A 19,150-nucleotide genomic window follows, 5' to 3' on the forward strand; every position below is an offset into this window, starting at 1 on the left:
ACAACAATCGCATGTATATACATATGTATTCACTCTCTGTCAGCAGAATGTGTAAATTACTTCGTACAGCAAGTAAGTAGCAGTCTCAATTTTTTTGATATTCTGCTCCAACCGCAATCCAGCGACCAGCTTTTAGTCGTTCCGCATAGCTCAGTGGGTTCAAGTCGGTTTCCTTTCTACATAGTTTCGGCGGAGTCTGCGGAAAGTAACGGGTTTTTCTCTTTGCAAATCGAAATGCAAAGCATGTGACTTTTGCAAAAAGATTTTCGCTTCTTTGTGAAAACCAGACCGAAAAACAATCTCTGAGATGAGCAACCATCAAGGCAACGAAATAGCGCCAGTGGCGCCTAAGCCACAGGACTTCAAAGCTCCTATCTTTAAGGATGACAAACTAGTGCTCTACTTTCATCCGTACAACTTTTACTCACAAAAAGTTAGTTGATCGATCAGCGGCAAGCCAAAAGTCATGTGATATTTTAAAAATAGTGCATACAAATTCAATTCACATATATACGACGAGTATGACTCTGAATAACTCGAATAATCACAGCAATAGCTATTTTTAGAGTTCTATGTTTTGAAGTTGATTCATCCATTGCATGAGTACACAATACTTAATATGTAGCATCATGCGTGACGAGGGTGGATTAATGATGGCTTCTCAAATTAGTAACTAATAATTAGAATAGATTTCGATAGCTATTAGCGAACATACGATTCATAGTTGTTAATGAAGTGAATAGAGGGCTGATCTCTCGAAAAGTATTTATTTTTGTTGATGAATAAACAAAACAATTTTGTCTTAGTTCATTTCACTGAATTAGAGAGTCATGAAATGTTTGACACATTTGCTAATTAAAATATAACAAAAGGAATCATCTACATAGTTGTGGCAGTTTTATTTGGTTATTTAGTTTGTCTATGTCATCGACAAATTCCTTAAACCGCAAAAAAAACATATTACAATGAATGTTTAATTTAAAGTTATGTAATAAAACAATTGCCCTCTAATAAAAACTACGCTGAATTTATGTATTCGACAAGCTTTTAAACATTTTTTATAAGCCCTAATTTAATTTCAACATTTTTAATCATTTATTTTCGAATGTGGCAGTTGGAAAATATTATCAATTAAAAAAAATATTTTGATATAAGACAAGGATTCCAATGATATGAAAAATATGATGAATATCGATCAAATTAAAACATAGCGAACTAAAGCTAGGAGTAACAACATCTTTCCTGATTTAATAGTTATAAATTAGTGTGTATATAAAGTGCATCCTCCTAGCTCTTACCGATTAAGTTTATAGTGCAATCAATAACTAATTCAGTCAGGCAGTCAAAACAATGCAGTTCGTATAATTAGCTCTCTTCCCAATTAAAAATGATTGCTGTTTATATTTTAGGTGCTGCTTGTGCTTTATGAAAAAAATATTGAATTTACTCCGTACATGATCGATCTGTGCAATGGAGAGCAATATTCGAATTGGTTCCTAAATCTGAATCCCAAGGGAGACGTGCCAGTGCTGCAGGATGGAATACTTACCATACCCAACTCTCAGCACATCATCAACTATGTGGAAACCAAATATCGAGGAGGTAAGAAGTTTAATGCATTATTTATATACAAGTCGATTAATTTTATGAATTCCACAGAGTCGCATCCCCTTCTCAAGCCATACAATCCAAATTCATTTGAAGCTGGTAAGGTGACGATTTTTGAACGAGAATTAGCTCGACTTCCAATCGGTGCTCTAAGTCTGGGATCCTTTATCCACGATGATCTGAAACTAGTGCCAAAAGCTCCGTTCATTGGACCTGTGCGTCAAGCGTTGCTCAGTGAGTAGATTAGACAAGTTTCAGGCAGGTTTTTGTTGCTTATGATGGATTATCTCCCACAGAGAACAACCACAAAATTGTTGAACTCTTGCGTAGCCAGTTAAGCGAATCGATTGTTCAAAGTGCTGCCTTAAACCAGAAACTAAATCTTCAATTGCGACGCCGAGAGTTGGTTTCATCACGTGCCGATTTCCAGCGTGTCCTTGATGCGGTGCTTGATCTACTGCTCAAAGTGGAGAAACAAATGGAAAAAGATAATAAGGATGGTTGGCTAATTGGAGATGACTTTACACTGGCCGATGTTGGTTTTGGAATACTGCTGCAGCGTCTTTTTCAGTTGGGATTCGAGAACTATTACTGGGCCCATGGCAAGTTGCCAAGGGTGGAGCGTTACTTTATGCGCTTCAGGCAACGAGCATCGTACCTTAAGCTAATCCCGAACAGCAATTTCGAGATACTCAAGGAAATGTGGAGTATGACGCCGACAAACTACAAAGTGGGAGCCACGGCCGGTTTCTTGGGTATGGCGATGTTCGCAGCCTTTGCGCACAAGTAGGTGGCAAATGTTTGTTAATTATTGTTATTGTTTTATTTGTTATTGTTAAAGTTGGGCACATTGTATAAACACGAAACGAATAAGAACGCTTAAAGCTACTGCATACGTAACAACAATGCAAGATATGGACTGCAGAAGTCACAAGGAAGAGGCGAAAAGACAGATTGCGATAGAGCGGACAAATTGCCCAAATAAAGTACATATTCATGAAGAACACACACTGTGCCAAGCCTCAAAAGTGCTCCTTAATTTGATTGTAGAACATGTACAAGTATACATACTATATATATAAAACAAAATCGCATGGTATTAAGTTCTATTTGGTACAAAAAGTGTTTTCTAACCACAACCTCGGTTATAATTCGTCAATTCACATACAATTCAATTCCTGTTCTCTGTCATCTTTGCTCTGTTTCAATCAAATCGCTCAACTCTCCAAGCTTGCCTGTTGTTCGCGCTTCTTCTGCTCGGCCTGCAACAAACTAGCGGCTGAGGCAGCTGCCTTCACATTGGTGAACAGCGGCATACCCATAAAGGTGGGTATTTGTTGCTGTTGCTGCTGCTGTTGCGATTGACCACCTAGTTTACCCGACTGCCATTGTCCATTGGCGTTTGCTCTTGCACCACCTGGCGACACCTGGACACCAGCCTGCGTTGAGCAGCTTGGCAAATGCGTGGGACGCTTGAACACAAAGCTCTCGCGTTGATAGTAGAATACTCCATTGCCAGGCGCCTCGGGTAAGAGACCATTAGTGGGATACCAGAAGCGATAGGTAAAGTACCACGTAAGAATGGCAATGATGCCGCTGATCACCTTCTCGATCATGCGATGATAGTACAGCATCGTACCCACTAGCATAATGTCCCAGAGCAGTTGCAGGGCAGCCATGCCAATGAACAATGTGCGAATAATGGGCGTCCAGCGATTGTACAGAAATTTTAGACTACGAATTTGTTCCTCATTAAGAGCACGCAGTGGATTGCTGCCAGACGTCTCGGAGACACTGCGATTGTGCAATTCATTGCGCAGATGCTCTTTAATCGTTTCCCACTTGATAATGGGACGCGCCTCTTCGATCAGCACTAAGCTCGAGTGGATGAGTATGAAAGCGTGGCCAGAGATGTCGAAACCTTGCCATAGATGACCTGCTTTTAGGCAGCTGGACTTGCTTGCGTAGCCTGCAAAAATAAGTATAAGTATTAACACATCATATGCTTAAGCTTGTCATGCTTACCTTTCGTTGTGCAACGACCATATGAAGTTTCCACTATGTTAAACAGTTTCGTCCAGAAGAACCAGAAGAATGTGGCAATCAGTACGCGAGGCAAGTGATGTCTCAGCATGCGTTTCATATCACCACAGGTGATCGTATACGACGAAAGAATCGTGAAGGGCACGACGAACAACAAAGTCCAACCCCAGCCGATTTTGACGAAATACAAATTGAATAAGTTGTCAGAGCGGGCAAAGTACGTTTTGGGAAAGGGCAAGAAGTCGCCAATGAGCGATATGATGAATAGACTGCCCAAATAGAGCGCCACCTTAAGGTCCGTGTTGAAGAAGATGGTCTTTTTGCACAAGTGTATCACGCCCATGACGAGGATCTCGCGTATGCTCGTTGGAGCCGCTGTGGGACGTGTGCCGCGTGCCTCGGATCTTGTGATGTCAGGTCCTCCAGGTCGAAAGTTCATATTGGAGTTACTACTTTGAGGGCCGCTACTTCCGCTGCCGCCCAGATTTGGCCGAAGTGGACGTCGCTTTGTGGCCATAGTTGTTGTTGTTTAAGTATTGAATACTTGTACTACGTTGTTTGTACTATAGCCCTTTTTGGTTACGGTAAAAAAGTGAAAGCGGCTGTAAGTTTTCAGATGTCAAAGTTCAAACTGTACTGATTGAATTGTAAGAATTTCATAGAACTAAACTGCACTATGCTCTTTTTTGCAATTTGCACTTTTCACTTAACACAATAAATTTTTGTCGTTGATTTATTTCTGGTTTTTGCTCATTGTGGTATATTTTTAATCAAAATATGCAGCTGTTGCTTCAGCTACAAAAAATAGAACAACATGCTGCGACAAGTGAATGCCAGAGTACATAAACACGCGAATGACAGTTCTCAATCAGCTGACAGCAGCTGTGCAAAGCTTCGATCTAGTTCTATTGCCTAATTACCGGCTCTCTCTCTGAATCAGCTGAGTGTCCCCCACATTGGAATATCGCATATGTAATTTTAAACCGCATTTGAATTTGGCATGTACAATTCGGCCAAAAAATTACAGCGTGTGCTAAGCGCACGCGAGATACGCAAAACATTCATAGACTACTTTACGCTCAACCATGAGCACAAGTTTGTCCGCTCCAGTCCCGTGGTGCCGTTCTGTGATCCCACCGTTGCCTTTGTCAACGCGGGCATGAACCAGGTAAGTGCATAACAATAAACAATTACGGTATAGAGTTCCACATTGAAGTGTTTGCATTCATTTCAGTTCAAATCTGTGTTCCTGGGCACAGCAGCAGCGCCACACAAGCGGGTTGTCAATTCACAGAAGTGTGTGCGCGTTGGCGGCAAACACAACGATCTGTCGGTTGTTGGTCAGGATGGCTATCATCACACATTCTTCGAAATGTTGGGCAATTGGTCCTTTGGTGACTACTTTAAGGTATTCCCAATTAATTTCAAGACTAACTAGCAATACATTAAACCCATGCAAAAGTAACATAGGCTTATTTAACAAGGGTTTCTTTATAGTTTCCAATGTCCATGGTCATTGTTCTTAGTCCAATATTACAATTAGCCTGAATTGGCTTATGCAATTTCTGTTATAGTTGCACTTGTTAATTTTCTACATTATTGTATAACAAAAATTAAATCGCCAATATGTTACGCTATTCTCACATTTAAAGCTTACTAATATCGCTTCTTTTACCAACAGCGCGAAGCCTGTGCTTTGGCCTTAGAACTGCTGCGAGGACCTTACAACATCGATATGGGACGATTGTATGTCACCTATTTTGGGGGCGACAAAGTGCTTGGAATACCTGCAGACATGGAATGCTTTGAAATCTGGCGCAGCTTAGGGTAAGTTATATAAAATAGAATATGAATATTTCCATTTATTTAGGACAATTAAAAAGAAAACAGTTTATTAGATTTAAATATTTTAACTTTAAGTAACTTAACTTTAAAAGAATAGAATTAAGATTATAGAATAACTTTAGAGGCATCACATCCAATATTTTATTTAATAGAAGGCAGCTGTTAAAGTACTTCTGAAATATACTTTACGATCGATGTTTTTATGAACAGTTACAGTCAAAAGCACAACTGCTGTTAACAATATCACTAAAAGATCGTTGTTTTTATAAAAAGTTATATAACTCACGATGTTTTTTTTTATACTTCTCACCTTAAAGGTTCCCAACTGAGCGTATTTTACCCTTTGGCTGCAAGGATAACTTTTGGGAAATGGGTGCAACAGGACCATGTGGACCTTGCACGGAAATTCACATCGATCACATACCTGGCTCTGGCCCAAGTGCCGTCAAGGAGCGAGCTAAGCTAGTCAATGCCGGGCATGCAGATCTGACGGAGCTATGGAATTTGGTTTTCATTCAATATAATCGGTTCGTTAGTCAGTTAGCTATTAAAGTAATTTTTACTAACACATAATGTTCATAGCAATGCCGATGGCAGCATAACACAGCTGCCCGCCAAGCATGTGGATACGGGCATGGGATTCGAGCGTTTAACAGCGATACTGCAGAATAAATCATCCAACTATGACACGGATCTATTTACGCCGCTCTTCGATGGTATCCAAAGTGTAAGTTAAATTTACAATTTTATAAGCTTTGTTTAACGTTTTTCCTATTGCAATTGCAGCTGGCTAAAGCACCTATTTACGGAGGCAGCTTTCCCGATTCCCATAATGCCGCATTGCTTGACACAAGCTATAGAATATTGGCCGACCACACACGCATGATTAGCGTATGTCTAGCCGATGGCATGCTGCCAGACCAAAAGTATGTATAAAAGACTACAATCAAATACTATTTAATGTTAACAATTTGCCTTCTTAGTCAGAAATTGCGACGTGTGCTGCGCAAGGCATTCAACATTTCCAAACAGGTGTTTGCCCATGAGAATTTGCTTGCGGAGTTGATTCCAATTGTAGCAGAAACACTGGGAGATGCTTATCCAGAGATTGCGTCCAAGCAACAGTCGGTTATTGAATTAATTGCCCACGAGCAGGATGTGTACAAACATTTATGTGCGAGTTCATCGAAAGCTTTCGCTGAGGTGCTAACAGAATTCCCCAAACTGGATGATATTGATTTAATGGAGTGTCCCGGCTTTGTCCCTGCTTATCGCGAGTTTCAAGTGCAACGCTCGAATTTCCCCAACAACACAATACCAGGTGATTTTCTGTATAAACTAACGGACACTTATGGTCTTAGCGAAGAGAGCTTCCTCAAGCTAGCTGAGCTAGAGAATATGAACTGTGATTTGGAGCGATATCGTGCCGAATTGGCTGTGGCCAAGCTTAGAACTAAGCAACCGCTGCGCAATGGTGTTGCTGGTGATTTTGCAATGGAGCAACGTATTGCAAATGCCCAAGCGCTGCTCACCAAGAAATTGCCCGCCACGGACAACAGTCACAAATACACATACAGCTATGATGTGGCAAATGAATCCTATGAAATTCCAGTGCTGAAAAGTCGTGTGCTTGGCATGCTGCACAACGAAACGGAGGTGTCGAACACTCAGGGTGAACGCCTCAATGCCAAAGTGGATACGTTGTCGATTGTGACGGAGGCCAGCTCTTTTTACTATGAAGCCGGTGGACAGCAATCTGATCTTGGCAAGCTGTTAGTACAAACCAAACAAAAACCCAGTGAACCACATCAATTGGAGGTGTTGGATGTGAAGCTACTCAACGGTTGTGTGGTGCATGTTTGTGGTTTGAGCACTCCCATCGAAGACCTCGAACTTGCCGTTGGCGATGAGATACAGTTGGAGGTGAATGCCAAGCATCGGCAGCTGAACATGTGTCATCACACAGGTGTGTAGTACATATCAATTAAACCAACCATCATAAGCACTCATAATTTCCCCTTGACAGCAACACATCTGCTAAATGCCGCCATTCGTTCGCTCTTCAACAAGGTGACATATCAGGTTTCGAGCCAGGTTAACAGCGAGCTGTGCAAACTAGAAGTGGGACTGCTGGGCAAACGCATACAGAAGAGTGATGTGCAGCACATTGAAGATCTAATCAAGTAGGTTGGAGTCAATGTAAATTAACTTTGCTAAACTAATTAGCTTCTACTTAAATCTAGTCGCGCAATTTGTGCTGCTTCCGATGTCAAAGTGCAGCATCTGAGTGCTGCCGATGTTCTGCAACAGAATGACATAACTATGATACCCGGAGAGGTTTATCCCGAGCACGGCCTGCGTTTGATTAATGTGCAATGTCCAGAGCTGAATCTGAGTTCCAAGGAACTATGCTGCGGCACACATGTGAGAAACACAAAGGAGCTGTCCAGTTTCTGCATTATTAATCTCAAGCAAACGAATCGAGCGCGTTTTGCTTTCACAGCAGTCGCTGGAGATGCTGCTGAAAATGTAAGTTTGATGAATTGTATGAATCTTATATTATAGTTACTGATGTTCCCTTTCTCCACTCTATAATAGGTGCTAAAGACAGTGGCTCTTTTGCGTCATCGCGTGGATATGCTGGAGGAGCAATTTCAGTCAGATAAGCTGACCAATGCCACAGAGAATGAGCTGCAAACCATACGCCACAACATTCTGCACTCGTCTATCAAATTGCCGTATGCTTTTAAAATGGACACTCTCGAACGCATCAACGATATGCTGCGAAAACTCAAGGAAACATCGCGTACAACACTTAAGTAGGCACTCTATAATTGTAACTCTTTCGCAGGCAATTAATTTGTGACAATTTGCAGAGAATTCGTAGAGGTTGAAATGCGCAATTTATTGTTGGAGAAGCCGCTGGACACAAATCCCTACATTTTGCATTATATTACTAGCTCAGCGTTGGTGGAGGAGATTCCCCTGCAGCGAGCCACAAAATTATGCACAGATCGTCCCATTCTAGTTGTCAGCATGTGCAACAACATTGTTAAAGCACGATGCTGCGTACCTAAGGTAATAACTATACTATTCAATTAAAAAGTACTCTTTCTTTCATGATTATCTCTACAGAATTGTACCAGCGAACGCTTTAATGCCACACTTTGGCTCCAATCGTTTGCCAAAACATTTGGCGGCCAGGTGGCAACGCCCAAAGGCCAGAATGCTGAGCTCATGTGCAATATGAAAGGCCGCAAAGTGAACACGCAGTTTGAGGAACAATTGGAACAAGCTATGTGTAGTGCTCAGGCTTATGCCAAGTCTCATTTAGACTTTTAATTTACATGAATCTAGAGTTAAGCTTTAAGTTTGTATTTGCCATTTGTAAGAGAGAATTTATTGCAGAAGTTTGTGATGTACATAAAGAACTTTAATCACTGTCGCTAATAACAACTAAATCTTCTTCCTGTTGCATGTCCACCATGCTCATCTCCATTATTTGCTCGAAAACATCGCCTTCGTCGGCGCTTTGATTGAAAAAGTAGCTGACATTGTGTGTTGTTGGCTCTGGAGTTAATGGATTAACTTTTGAGATACTCAGACGATGCTGCTGCTTGAAACGCTCCAAAGGAGTTTTGGCCAAGTTTGGATTCTTCTCTCCCTTTACCAAACGATCAAAACTATCGTCCAACGACAGGCGTTTACTTATGGGTTTGACCACTGAGCTATTTTGGCGTTTTTCAAGTTTAAAGCTAATATCTTTTGGTGGCTCGCTTAAATTCTCATCATTATGTAAACTTAGCTGTGCCAATCTCAAGCTTAAATCATCATCCAAAGGTTTATAGTGCAATAAATGTCCCGCATGATTGGTAACAGTCGGCAATGTATTAGGATTTGAAATAATGCCGTTAATGATATCCGACATGTCGAATTCCCCGTCACTCTCTAAATCGGAGGGCAAACATTTGCTAATTGGCGTTGAACATTGTTTCACCTTCGGACCGGGAAACTCATTAGGAGGCTCTTTAGCTGGTGCTTCGTTTTTCTTAAGAAATTTATCGATTGTGTTTTGTCGCTGTTTAGGAGCACGATTTTTTGGTTTTAAAACATTGTTTGGATTTTCTGAATCCAAGTCAGCTTTCTCGGTTTTTTTGCGACCTGCTTTCTTAGCAGGCTTAGGTGGCTTCTCCTTTGATTTTAAAAACGCCGCTACAAGATCGGGAAACGCTTCCTGCAGCATTTCAAGCGGCTCGATAGTATAGTACAATTCCTCAATGCCTTTTGGATGTTCCAGGCTAAATTCATCAATTTGTTCCTGGGGTATTAGACCAACAAGGCAATTGCGAGTATCGTCCCAAGCTACCTCCAAGCTGGGCACTCCCTTCACAACGCGTTTCTTGATTATCTCCTTCGGTTGGAGAAAACATGTCTTATGCATTGTCTGCTGCTGCACCTGCCAACGCGTTAAAATCGGGAAAAACTTTTGAACGCAATATATTTCGGGCCATTGCAGAAGATGTCCGATTTGTTTCACAAATTTGACGAGATTTGGTTGCTGCCAGTCCAAATTTAAATTTGGTATTTTCGCTGGCTCACTTAGAAACTCGGATATTATCTCTTCGTTTGGAAAGCTGACATCAGTAAGCGCCTTCTTGCGGAGCATTAACTCCGCTTTTATGGACAGACGTTGCTCTCTAAAACAAAATCATTAAAATAAATAAGGTATATACTAATATACATTTTACATGGACATACTTCCAAAGGCTCTCGTCGCATCCTTGATGAGTTCTACAGACACTGCAGCCGCTCTTTGTGTGGCTTTGTGTACGTCCAATGTGACCACAATTGCTGCAAATTGTTTTATCATCAACTCGCAGCTCTAGCGCATGATACGAATCCTGTTCCGAACGCCAACTTCGTAAGCTATCATATAAATCTATTTATATATCAGCAATGTGTACGATATAATCTTCTCTTTACCGCTTAAGTATTTCGGTTTCCTTGTACTTCTTAAAGAGCTTTAGAACGCCATCTTTGCCAATACCACCAATGCCATCGGGACAATAATCACAGCCGCACAGCAATGCCATTACGATGACCTTATGCTGCCCAAAATCCATATGCGTACAAATGTCCCTCATATCATAGATGTCCACAGCGCCGCCAGCAGCGGCATGTGTTCCCTGCGTGGACACCGAAAAATTGCGGTAAACACGAATAGCTCCATACGCAAAGCAGTCTGAATCTTGACTTATAACACCATCTACCAACTGAAGAAAGAGCCATCAATGATAAGTAGTCAAATGCATCTCTCTAAGACTCACGCCATGTTTGTTAAGGAAAGCACAATAGGCTTCGGCCTCGCCTGGACCTTGGACACATTGAACGCCCATTGACAGCAACAAATTCTCGCATTGTTTGAGAACATGATTGAACCGGCTGCGACCACCGTCGCCTTTTCCTTTGGCTTTCCCTTGGCCTTGGCTTTGACCAGTTGGCTGTGATGGCTGTGTATTCTTTTGATTGGGACGCACTCCTCGAAATTGCAGCTCATTGCGTTTGGCTATCACTTTGTTTTTCAGTTCTGGTGCAGCGCCTTCCAGCACAAATACTGGTGTCACCTGCTCCCATATGAGATAGCAGGTGCGAAAGAATAGATTTCTGTGCAACATATTCATTTTAAGAAAATAGATATTATGTTTAAAATTTATAGTCTTACTTTAAGTGGTGCCGCGGATGAACAAAATAATCAACCACATTAAGACTTTCGCAAACCCATCCAGCGAGATCAATTGCTACCTTTTTCCCACGCAATTCACATATTGGCTTCCGTTGACCGTGTGGTGTTAAAACCGACCACAGTTCTTTAACTCCCATTTACATAAATATTTAGGGATTATAAACAAATTTAGAGTAATAAAATCGGTCTGTTTTTGAAAGCAAAACGCGCCGATAACGACAAGTAATACCAATAACACAAAACAAACAAATATACCATTTAATACCACACAATATTTTTCTGAGTAGTTGCTGCTTCCATCACAATTGGATTTCTAAAAATACCAAAAATGTTATTTCCGTTTGTTCGACTTTACATAAGTTATCGATAATACATTTCGTAGTTTATTGAAATAAAATGTATAAATATTTGATCTTATGTTTTCATGATCACACTTATAATAAAATAATAAATTAACTTATATTACTGACTGCAAAATTCTTCAGAGTATGGCATACAAAATGAATGTTTACAATAATTTCAAAAATATATCGGTGCATAGATAGATGTCATCGATGTATTTCCATCTCTACTAGACGTCAGTCTTCTTCTTTCTAATGTACGACATTTGACGTGTCAGGGCAAAATCAAAAGTAATTCCAATTGCAATTCCAATTTGCATGTATTTGTCTTGCAAATATCGCAAGACAATTGAAACGCACGCAGCTGCACAACGGTGAACACAGAAAGTAGATAGTCAAAATGGTTTTAGCAGATCTGGGACGCAAGATAACAACGGCGCTGCACTCGCTGAGCAAGGCAACAGTGATAAATGAGGAAGCCCTGGGTGCCATGCTCAAAGAGATATGCGCCGCATTACTTGAGGCTGATGTAAACATAAGACAGGTGAAGCAGCTGCGCGAGAATGTACGAGCTGTGATTGACTTCGATGAGATGGCAGGTGGATTAAACAAACGTCGCATGATCCAATCCGCCGTTTTCAAGGAGCTCATTAAGCTGGTTGATCCAGGTGTGAAACCCTATCAGCCAGTCAAGGGAAAGGCGAATGTTATCATGTTTGTCGGCCTGCAGGGTTCTGGCAAGACAACAACGTGCACAAAGCTAGCCTATCACTACCAAAAACGCAACTGGAAATCGTGCCTGGTCTGTGCGGATACCTTCCGTGCTGGTGCCTACGATCAAATCAAGCAGAACGCAACGAAAGCACGCATTCCCTTCTACGGTAGCTACACTGAAATCGATCCCGTGGTCATAGCCCAAGAGGGTGTCGATATGTTCAAACGTGAAGGATTTGAAATGATCATCGTCGATACTTCGGGACGACACAAACAGGAGGAGTCTCTGTTCGAGGAGATGTTGGCTGTATCAAATGCTGTCAGCCCCGACAATATAATCTTCGTCATGGATGCCACGATTGGACAGGCTTGTGAGGTTCAAGCTAAGGCCTTCAAAGAGAAAGTCGACATTGGATCCGTGATCATTACCAAGTTGGATGGCCATGCTAAGGGAGGTGGTGCTTTATCGGCTGTGGCTGCCACACAATCGCCCATCATCTTCATTGGCACCGGCGAGCATATCGATGATTTGGAACCATTCAAAACAAAGCCTTTTGTCAGCAAATTGCTGGGCATGGGTGACATTGAAGGACTGATAGACAAGGTAAAGTTATTGTAATAAAATACTCACATGTAATATGTAATATGTAAACAGCTCGATTACTTCAACAGGTCAACGAACTGAAACTGGATGGCAACGAGGAGCTGCTGGAAAAGATCAAACATGGCCATTTCACAATACGCGACATGTACGAGCAGTTCCAAAACATCATGAAAATGGGACCATTCTCACAAATCATGAACATGATTCCCGGCTTCTCGCAGGACTTCATGACCAAGGGTGGCGAGCAGGAATCGATGGCGCGCATCAAACGCATGATGACCATGATGGACAGTATGTCAGACAGCGAATTAGATAACCGCGATGGCGCCAAGCTCTTCAGCAAGCAGCCCACTCGTTGTATTCGTGTCGCACAAGGTTCTGGCGTCATTGAGCGTGAGGTGAAGGAGTTAATTGCACATTATACGAAGTTTGCGGCAGTGGTTAAGAAAATGGGCGGCGTCAAAGGATTGTTCAAGCAAGGAGACATGACGAAAAATGTGAATCCCACACAGATGGCGAAACTGAATCAGCAGATGGCCAAAATGATTGATCCCCGCATGCTGCAGCAAATGGGCGGAGTTGGTGGCCTACAGAATATGATGAGACAACTGCAACAGGGCGCAGCCGGTGGCCTGGGCGGTCTCGGGAATCTAATGGGAGGTTTTGGTGGCAAATGAGACGTCGGTATATGTAAACATTTTTATATGATTTTGTTTTTAAATAGTTCGGTTATTAGCCTTAATTTGTTAACATGTAGTGCGACAAGTGCAACAATTATCCTTGCTTTTAAGGTGACTTTCTCTTGTTTAACTAAATTCTACGATTACTGTTCAATTCGTGGCAATTGTGTTCGACTGTGAAACGAAATCCGAGTAAAGTAGTTAACAAACAAAATGTGTAATTCAAGAATAATTTTCAGATTGCCACAAATGAATTTTATCCAAGTTTATATAGAGAAAACAGTTTCAAATAAACGAAATAATAATTGCATGAAACCGTGCTAACGTCAAATAAAGGAAAACGTAAACAAAAGAAAATGTTTTGTAATTTTGTAAATTTAGCAAATTTGTGTTGTAAATATTTTTGGCTCTCGCTGTCAGCGAGAAGGCTTAAGGAGTGTCATTAAAATGAAAATTTTATAAACATCCATCTACAAATGATGTTGTATTATACAATTTGATGATTGGCTAAAGTTAATATATACTTTTCGACTTATTATTAAATGTGCCGCTTATTCCAACATAAGCGACCAGATAATCATAATGGAAAAATATACATTTTTATGACCAACTTACACAACTTCCTAATTTTCCTATAATTGTTTTTATTTTGTATGTGTTTTTTCAATAAATTCTTTAAGCTACTAATACTTAGCCAACTAAAAAGAAAAAAGAAAAAGAGTGAATTCTACAATCAATAAGATATGGTTTCCTGTTTTTTTTTCAATTTTTTTTTTTTTGTAAAAAGTGCAGCCTCCTTACAGTTTAAAAGATAAATCAGATTCGTGAATTCGATAAGCCTTTCAAAACTTCTTAGCTTGTCTTCTATTTAATGAAAAATTATACAATTTTGTAAACTCATTTATGTGAGTATTAATGTCCATTTTTATTTTATTAATTTTAAAATTTTTGAAACTACTTTGTGTAAAAGTTTCAGTATCCATGCTCTTACCGTTTGGAGTCAGGACACGAAATTTGTTCACTGAGAAATGCTTACTTTAATAGCTTTTGTCGTAAAAGTTCGTCTGAGGGTAGCTGCGGCTTTTACTTACACAGGGGATACTTAGCTCTCTCACGCTTACCAGAACCTGGAACCGGCGCACAGAAATTCCCATTGTCATTCTAACTTTACCACAAAAACATAAACGCATAAAAATGTATGTATGTATGTGTATGTACGTAAAATAAGAAGAAAAGCAATCAATTTGCGATTGAGCTGTCAAGTTTTGACACTCATAAAACCATCAAACAAGTCAAAGGAACAGGTTCGCAGCAAATGTTGTACAACGACAGGCTGTCAACGCTTATGAGGTTCATCCTTGTGGAATGGGATACACACACACACAAGCAAACACACACATGCGCATAGATAATCTAGTGTTGTTGTTGTTCTTGTACTGAAAGCGCAGTACGAATTATATGGAGGGGAGCTTAAAAGGCCTGTAGTGAATATTGCTGCAAGTACTACGTATATTAAAATGTCATGGGTGTAGCATGAATTGCCGTAATTAAAAGGATTTATTTTTCTTTTTTGTTGTGAATTGTATACATTAATGTTGTTCACGCAAACTATTATGTAGTTATGTATGTATGTGTGTATGTGGTCTTTGTCTTTATAGCTATACTGTTACTTTACTCGCGTTTTATTAATATTATTTATAACCTGAACACTTTCGCAATTATTTATGTATAATAATTATATAATACGAGTACGAGCATGTATTCTGTTATTTGGCACCAAAGTGAAAAACATTAATTTCATTTCTCAATTTTGATTTCTCTATAATTTCTACAATTTGCTTTTCAATTCATTTATAACTAGAAACGAGACTTGTCTATACGCTTTCGATTTGAGGATTCTTCTTCTTCTTCTTCATTCATTCATTCAGGGCACCAATTAAGTTCAAAATATTGTTTAACTTATTGTGCTAAAACAAAGCTGTTTACAAGTGCGATTAATGAACGACGACGACGACGACTAATTGTGATGTTTTTTGCTTTACTGAATTTAATTTATATATTTTGTTGTGCTAAATGATTCGATTACGCTCCTAAAACTCTCCACTCTTTCTCTCTCTCCTCTTTTGATCTACTCCTGCTTGAGCCCGTTCGCTTGCGAAGCATTAACCGCCGCCAATTCGGCAGCTTCCTTGCGACTTGTCTGATACCAGACAACCAGACGGCCGCCCAACATGAAGGTGAAGACCAGCGCAGGTCCCGAACGCTCGAAGGGATCACTGACCATCCAGTGCTGATAGATGCCCAACAGCATAAGAAGCAACAGCGTCACATTGGCCACATTCTTCACCTTGTCTGTGGAATAGAGTTGAAAATTAGAATAAATTTCTTAAATAGGGATTTCAACACTTACGATAGGGTATTAAGGCCATGGCCAGTCCGCAAACAATCTCCAATATGCCGACAGTGCGTCGATACCATTTCGAGGGGATTTTAATGCCAAAGAGCGCGGTTAGCGGAAATACCTTGGCATATTTCACATACTCTGTGCGCTGTAATGAAAAATAAGAGTTTTCGAAAATCAGAAGAGTTTTTCGATGTGAAATAGAAAGTGAGAACAGGAATCTTGAAATTTATGCTTGCTGCCCTCGGAACTAATGGCTGACCCCAGAGCAGAAGGCAAAGCACGATGTTTATTTTTAAGAGAAATAAAGAAAACAAAACCGCAGTCAGATTTTGTTTGGCATTCGCCAAGTGTTTCGACTGCGAAGGTAATTATACTATTTGCTGCGAAATTGCAAAAGCAAAAGCACTTGCGGATAAATCTATTTTGAAATCGCCAAATCCCAAAGGCGAAAAACGTGAATACAAAAATTGAAATGAAGAAAGGGCTGAAACTTATCGACAAACATGTTTATTTTCTATGCATTGTTTAACAAGCGCTATTTGGGATTGCAGCAAATGAAAGCGAAAACCACAAACTATGTTTTTAATACCCTGTAACCAGATGACAAAAGAAGCATTTGATCGATAGACCCTGTAATCAATAGGTTAAAACATGAATGTTTAACGCTTAAGTCATTATACCAAACCTTGATCAAATTCATTTTTTTCCAATGATCTTCTTCATATTTAATTCTGATCTGATAATAAGATTTAAAAAAAAGGATCTTACTTGCTTCTTTAATTTCAAAAACGTTTTTTATTCCCACAATTCTAATTAAGAAGTATCTCTTAGTCGTCTAATACTTTTGTTTTATGACAAGTTTAATTTTCTTTTTGGGGGATGTAAACAAAATCACCAAATGAAAATCACATAAATATTTGGCACGTTTCGCTGCGGCTAACAACTTTGTTTATATGTATATCGTAAAATATGTATGCACATGTGTATATAAATGTCTAAAAAAAAAAACAATAATTGACGGAACAAAATGTTCGCCAAAGCAAGTTCAAATTCCTTCCATTTCCATGATCATTCATTACAGATTACAAGAGTGCTCGAATAGTAGATGCTCTACAGCGATTCTCACACATTATATACTCTATAATGTAGCACATGCGCTGCAAAGAGTATAAATTTAGTCTGTGTTTGCAATCCGGAGAACATTTTAAACGATTTCCGTCATTACGCATACTTATTCTTTCGGTTTGAACGGAACTGCAAAGTGTTTAGATCATAAAAACTTATTTATATTCTGCGTGTATGATTTTTGTTTGAAGATCATTGCGTTTTTAAAAGTATTCCTGAAGGCCGACGGCTGGCATTGGGCTGGGGTCGAGTTCAATGTGCAACTATTCGCATCAGTCATAGTTACATATCAAAATGTACTAAAAAATATTTCATTCAATATTTAATAGTTAAGCATGTTTTTCAAATTACAAAATATATATTCGCTTTACTCTCTTCAAATGATACGGAATATGTTTAAAAGTAAACTAAACATTGTAAATAATAATTTGCAAAATCGTTTCAATCAATTTATTTTTGAATTCCCAATTACCTATGCATCAATAAACAAATATTAGTCATATTTCTAAAAAAAAAGATATGCACACTTAAACAGCTGTAAACATTATTAAATTGTATTTCCCAAATTTATCTATATATTCAATGGAAGAAAGAGGAATATTAGAATCTATCTGATTCAATGAAATTCAAATCAAAAATATCAACGATCTTTGAATCCTCAATACTTCATGGTTTGCTTCCTCCCCCTTCGTAATACCGTAACTGTTGTCCATCTCTCTCTAAGTGCCGTTATCCTGCTGACCCAATTGCAAAGAAAGCGGACAGGATAGCAGAATGAGCTAGTGGTGGTTCACTTTTTGTTGGCAACTCGTCTCTCGCTCTGGAAAATCGATGAGAGCAGAGTGTTGCCTACGGCGAGGTAAACAAAGCACATCGATTTTCCACTCCCAGAGACCAGCACTTACCAGATCCTTGTAGAGATCCTTGCTGATGTGTGGGGTGAGTTTCAGCGTGCCCACAAAGATGAAGAATAGTCCCAGCAGTATGGAGAGGCTCTTCAACACAATCGTATTTGAAGCTGGCATTTTGTAGCTGAGTTCTTACAAAAGTCCTTTTTTCGCTTTTATATTTCTCGCAATTGATTTTTCACTTCACTTCACAGAACGCCTCTTCGCTCAATGTATAATTTATATGATGTTTATTTTGTATGGCGAGTACTGCTATGTGAAATATGTATAATTCACAAAATGCCAGCAGCAATTGGGGCGAGTGCCGATTGCGCTCGTGGCGAGGGAGGCGGCGGCGGGGCAGAAGTCGGGAGATTGGGAATCATAGAGCATACATCACCCTACGATACACCGGTCGCTAATTTTAGCGCTTGTCCGCAGCTTTTGCCGCAGTCGCAGCCGAAAAACAACAACAACAAGAACACAGCGACCACAACAACAAAACCGAAATTATAGAAATTTTGAATGTTTGGCAAATCACTTTTAGTACCACAATACACTCGCCATTCGCTAGTATATGTGTAGAATATTTATGAAATTTTTCCTTTCGCTTATTTTCCACTTTCCTTCAGTTGTATTCGTATTTAAAAACCGTCGCATCCGTCGTCAGCACAGCGCTCATTCACGTTCGAAATATGACTGAGACTGCAAAAGTTTCAACAGCATCCCAATGTCGAAAAATCAATATATAACACATAATGCATGAGAAGATTGAGAGACGCAAGAGATTTGTTATGCTGGGCAAAATAACAAGAAAGCGCCCTCAAATCGCTCAGAGCGCAAGCGAGAGAGAGCGAGACCGAGAGAGCGCACGAGGCCGCCTGCCAGTGGGGGAATGGAGAGAGAGGGTTGGAGTTGATGTAATTAAGGCCAAAGACCTCGGCATGGCCAGCAACCCTTATGACGACACAAAAGCAACAGGGCTACAATCACTAGTGTTGGATTTAGTACAATTGTAACACAAAAGGTTACACTTTTAGATCGTTAGTACAATGTATAGTTTAGTACACTTTTGTATGAAAAAATTTTCATGCTTTTTGTTACACTTTTGGTACATTTTTAGATCGTTGGTACAATAATCTAAACTTGGTACAAA

The 19,150-nt window shown here is 39.9% G+C and overlaps 6 protein-coding genes across 7 annotated transcripts; 3 read left to right on the forward strand and 3 right to left on the reverse strand.

Annotated features, from left to right (window-relative positions):
* Positions 1-128: 128 nt before the first annotated feature.
* Positions 129-2,586, forward strand: LOC117572362 (ganglioside-induced differentiation-associated protein 1). 2 transcript variants are annotated; one of them, XM_034255126.2, is made up of 5 exons: positions 129-433; positions 1,410-1,602; positions 1,660-1,842; positions 1,905-2,363; positions 2,450-2,586. In XM_034255126.2, exons 1-5 carry the CDS (start codon positions 308-310, stop codon positions 2,464-2,466), a joined length of 978 nt encoding a protein of 325 aa, XP_034111017.1. In that variant the 5' UTR covers positions 129-307; the 3' UTR covers positions 2,467-2,586. The 2 variants fall into 2 exon arrangements, with proteins under 2 accessions (XP_034111017.1, XP_034111016.1); XM_034255125.2 differs by lacking the exon at positions 2,450-2,586 and having other exon boundaries at positions 1,905-2,398.
* A 109-nt stretch (positions 2,587-2,695) lies between these two features.
* On the reverse strand, positions 2,696-4,469 carry LOC117572361 (acyl-coenzyme A diphosphatase FITM2). The gene is made up of 2 exons (XM_034255124.2): positions 3,634-4,469; positions 2,696-3,577 (listed from the first exon to the last, which is right to left on the reverse strand). Exons 1-2 carry the CDS (start codon positions 4,166-4,168, stop codon positions 2,826-2,828), a joined length of 1,287 nt encoding a protein of 428 aa, XP_034111015.1. The 5' UTR covers positions 4,169-4,469; the 3' UTR covers positions 2,696-2,825.
* A 68-nt stretch (positions 4,470-4,537) lies between these two features.
* On the forward strand, positions 4,538-8,838 carry LOC117572358 (alanine--tRNA ligase, mitochondrial). Its single transcript, XM_034255121.2, has 12 exons — positions 4,538-4,819; positions 4,886-5,059; positions 5,333-5,478; positions 5,814-6,023; positions 6,079-6,223; positions 6,283-6,422; positions 6,480-7,462; positions 7,523-7,679; positions 7,740-8,025; positions 8,095-8,315; positions 8,373-8,574; positions 8,632-8,838. Exons 1-12 carry the CDS (start codon positions 4,652-4,654, stop codon positions 8,836-8,838), a joined length of 3,039 nt encoding a protein of 1,012 aa, XP_034111012.1. The 5' UTR covers positions 4,538-4,651.
* Positions 8,839-8,929: 91 nt separating this feature from the next.
* LOC117572359 (flap endonuclease GEN) lies at positions 8,930-11,482 on the reverse strand. Its single transcript, XM_034255122.2, has 5 exons — positions 11,219-11,482; positions 10,824-11,160; positions 10,480-10,769; positions 10,255-10,422; positions 8,930-10,193 (listed from the first exon to the last, which is right to left on the reverse strand). The coding sequence occupies exons 1-5, from the start codon at positions 11,374-11,376 to the stop codon at positions 8,930-8,932; spliced, it is 2,217 nt and encodes a 738-aa protein (XP_034111013.1). The 5' UTR covers positions 11,377-11,482.
* Positions 11,483-11,810: 328 nt separating this feature from the next.
* Positions 11,811-13,935, forward strand: LOC117572360 (signal recognition particle 54 kDa protein). Its single transcript, XM_034255123.2, has 2 exons — positions 11,811-12,898; positions 12,967-13,935. Exons 1-2 carry the CDS (start codon positions 11,981-11,983, stop codon positions 13,573-13,575), a joined length of 1,527 nt encoding a protein of 508 aa, XP_034111014.1. The 5' UTR covers positions 11,811-11,980; the 3' UTR covers positions 13,576-13,935.
* Positions 13,936-15,098: 1,163 nt separating this feature from the next.
* Positions 15,099-18,688, reverse strand: LOC117571098 (novel acetylcholine receptor chaperone). The gene is made up of 3 exons (XM_034253080.2): positions 18,013-18,688; positions 15,989-16,127; positions 15,099-15,930 (listed from the first exon to the last, which is right to left on the reverse strand). The coding sequence occupies exons 1-3, from the start codon at positions 18,130-18,132 to the stop codon at positions 15,707-15,709; spliced, it is 483 nt and encodes a 160-aa protein (XP_034108971.1). The 5' UTR covers positions 18,133-18,688; the 3' UTR covers positions 15,099-15,706.
* Between the last annotated feature and the right edge of the window lie 462 nt (positions 18,689-19,150).

The sequence above is a fragment of the Drosophila albomicans genome, chromosome 3 (genome assembly GCF_009650485.2).
Source record: "Drosophila albomicans strain 15112-1751.03 chromosome 3, ASM965048v2, whole genome shotgun sequence".
Taxonomy (NCBI): Eukaryota; Metazoa; Arthropoda; class Insecta; order Diptera; family Drosophilidae; genus Drosophila; species Drosophila albomicans.

Coding starts and splice junctions, on each gene's coding strand:
- LOC117572362 (XM_034255125.2), top strand. CDS start 308: ATGAGCAACCATCAAGGCAACGAAATAGCGCCAGTGGCGCCTAAGCCA. Junction 434..1,409: donor ACAACTTTTACTCACAAAAA/GTTAGTTGATCG, acceptor TTTATATTTTAG/GTGCTGCTTGTGCTTTATGA. Junction 1,843..1,904: donor TGTGCGTCAAGCGTTGCTCA/GTGAGTAGATTA, acceptor TATCTCCCACAG/AGAACAACCACAAAATTGTT.
- LOC117572361 (XM_034255124.2), bottom strand. CDS start 4,168: ATGGCCACAAAGCGACGTCCACTTCGGCCAAATCTGGGCGGCAGCGGA. Junction 3,578..3,633: donor TGGTCGTTGCACAACGAAAG/GTAAGCATGACA, acceptor TTATTTTTGCAG/GCTACGCAAGCAAGTCCAGC.
- LOC117572358 (XM_034255121.2), top strand. CDS start 4,652: ATGTACAATTCGGCCAAAAAATTACAGCGTGTGCTAAGCGCACGCGAG. Junction 5,479..5,813: donor GAAATCTGGCGCAGCTTAGG/GTAAGTTATATA, acceptor CTCACCTTAAAG/GTTCCCAACTGAGCGTATTT. Junction 7,680..7,739: donor CACATTGAAGATCTAATCAA/GTAGGTTGGAGT, acceptor ACTTAAATCTAG/TCGCGCAATTTGTGCTGCTT.
- LOC117572359 (XM_034255122.2), bottom strand. CDS start 11,376: ATGGGAGTTAAAGAACTGTGGTCGGTTTTAACACCACACGGTCAACGG. Junction 10,770..10,823: donor CTTTCCTTAACAAACATGGC/GTGAGTCTTAGA, acceptor CTCTTTCTTCAG/TTGGTAGATGGTGTTATAAG. Junction 10,423..10,479: donor GAAACCGAAATACTTAAGCG/GTAAAGAGAAGA, acceptor TTTATATGATAG/CTTACGAAGTTGGCGTTCGG.
- LOC117572360 (XM_034255123.2), top strand. CDS start 11,981: ATGGTTTTAGCAGATCTGGGACGCAAGATAACAACGGCGCTGCACTCG. Junction 12,899..12,966: donor TTGAAGGACTGATAGACAAG/GTAAAGTTATTG, acceptor TTACTTCAACAG/GTCAACGAACTGAAACTGGA.
- LOC117571098 (XM_034253080.2), bottom strand. CDS start 18,132: ATGCCAGCTTCAAATACGATTGTGTTGAAGAGCCTCTCCATACTGCTG. Junction 16,128..18,012: donor AGGATCTCTACAAGGATCTG/GTAAGTGCTGGT, acceptor TTTTCATTACAG/CGCACAGAGTATGTGAAATA. Junction 15,931..15,988: donor CATGGCCTTAATACCCTATC/GTAAGTGTTGAA, acceptor TCTATTCCACAG/ACAAGGTGAAGAATGTGGCC.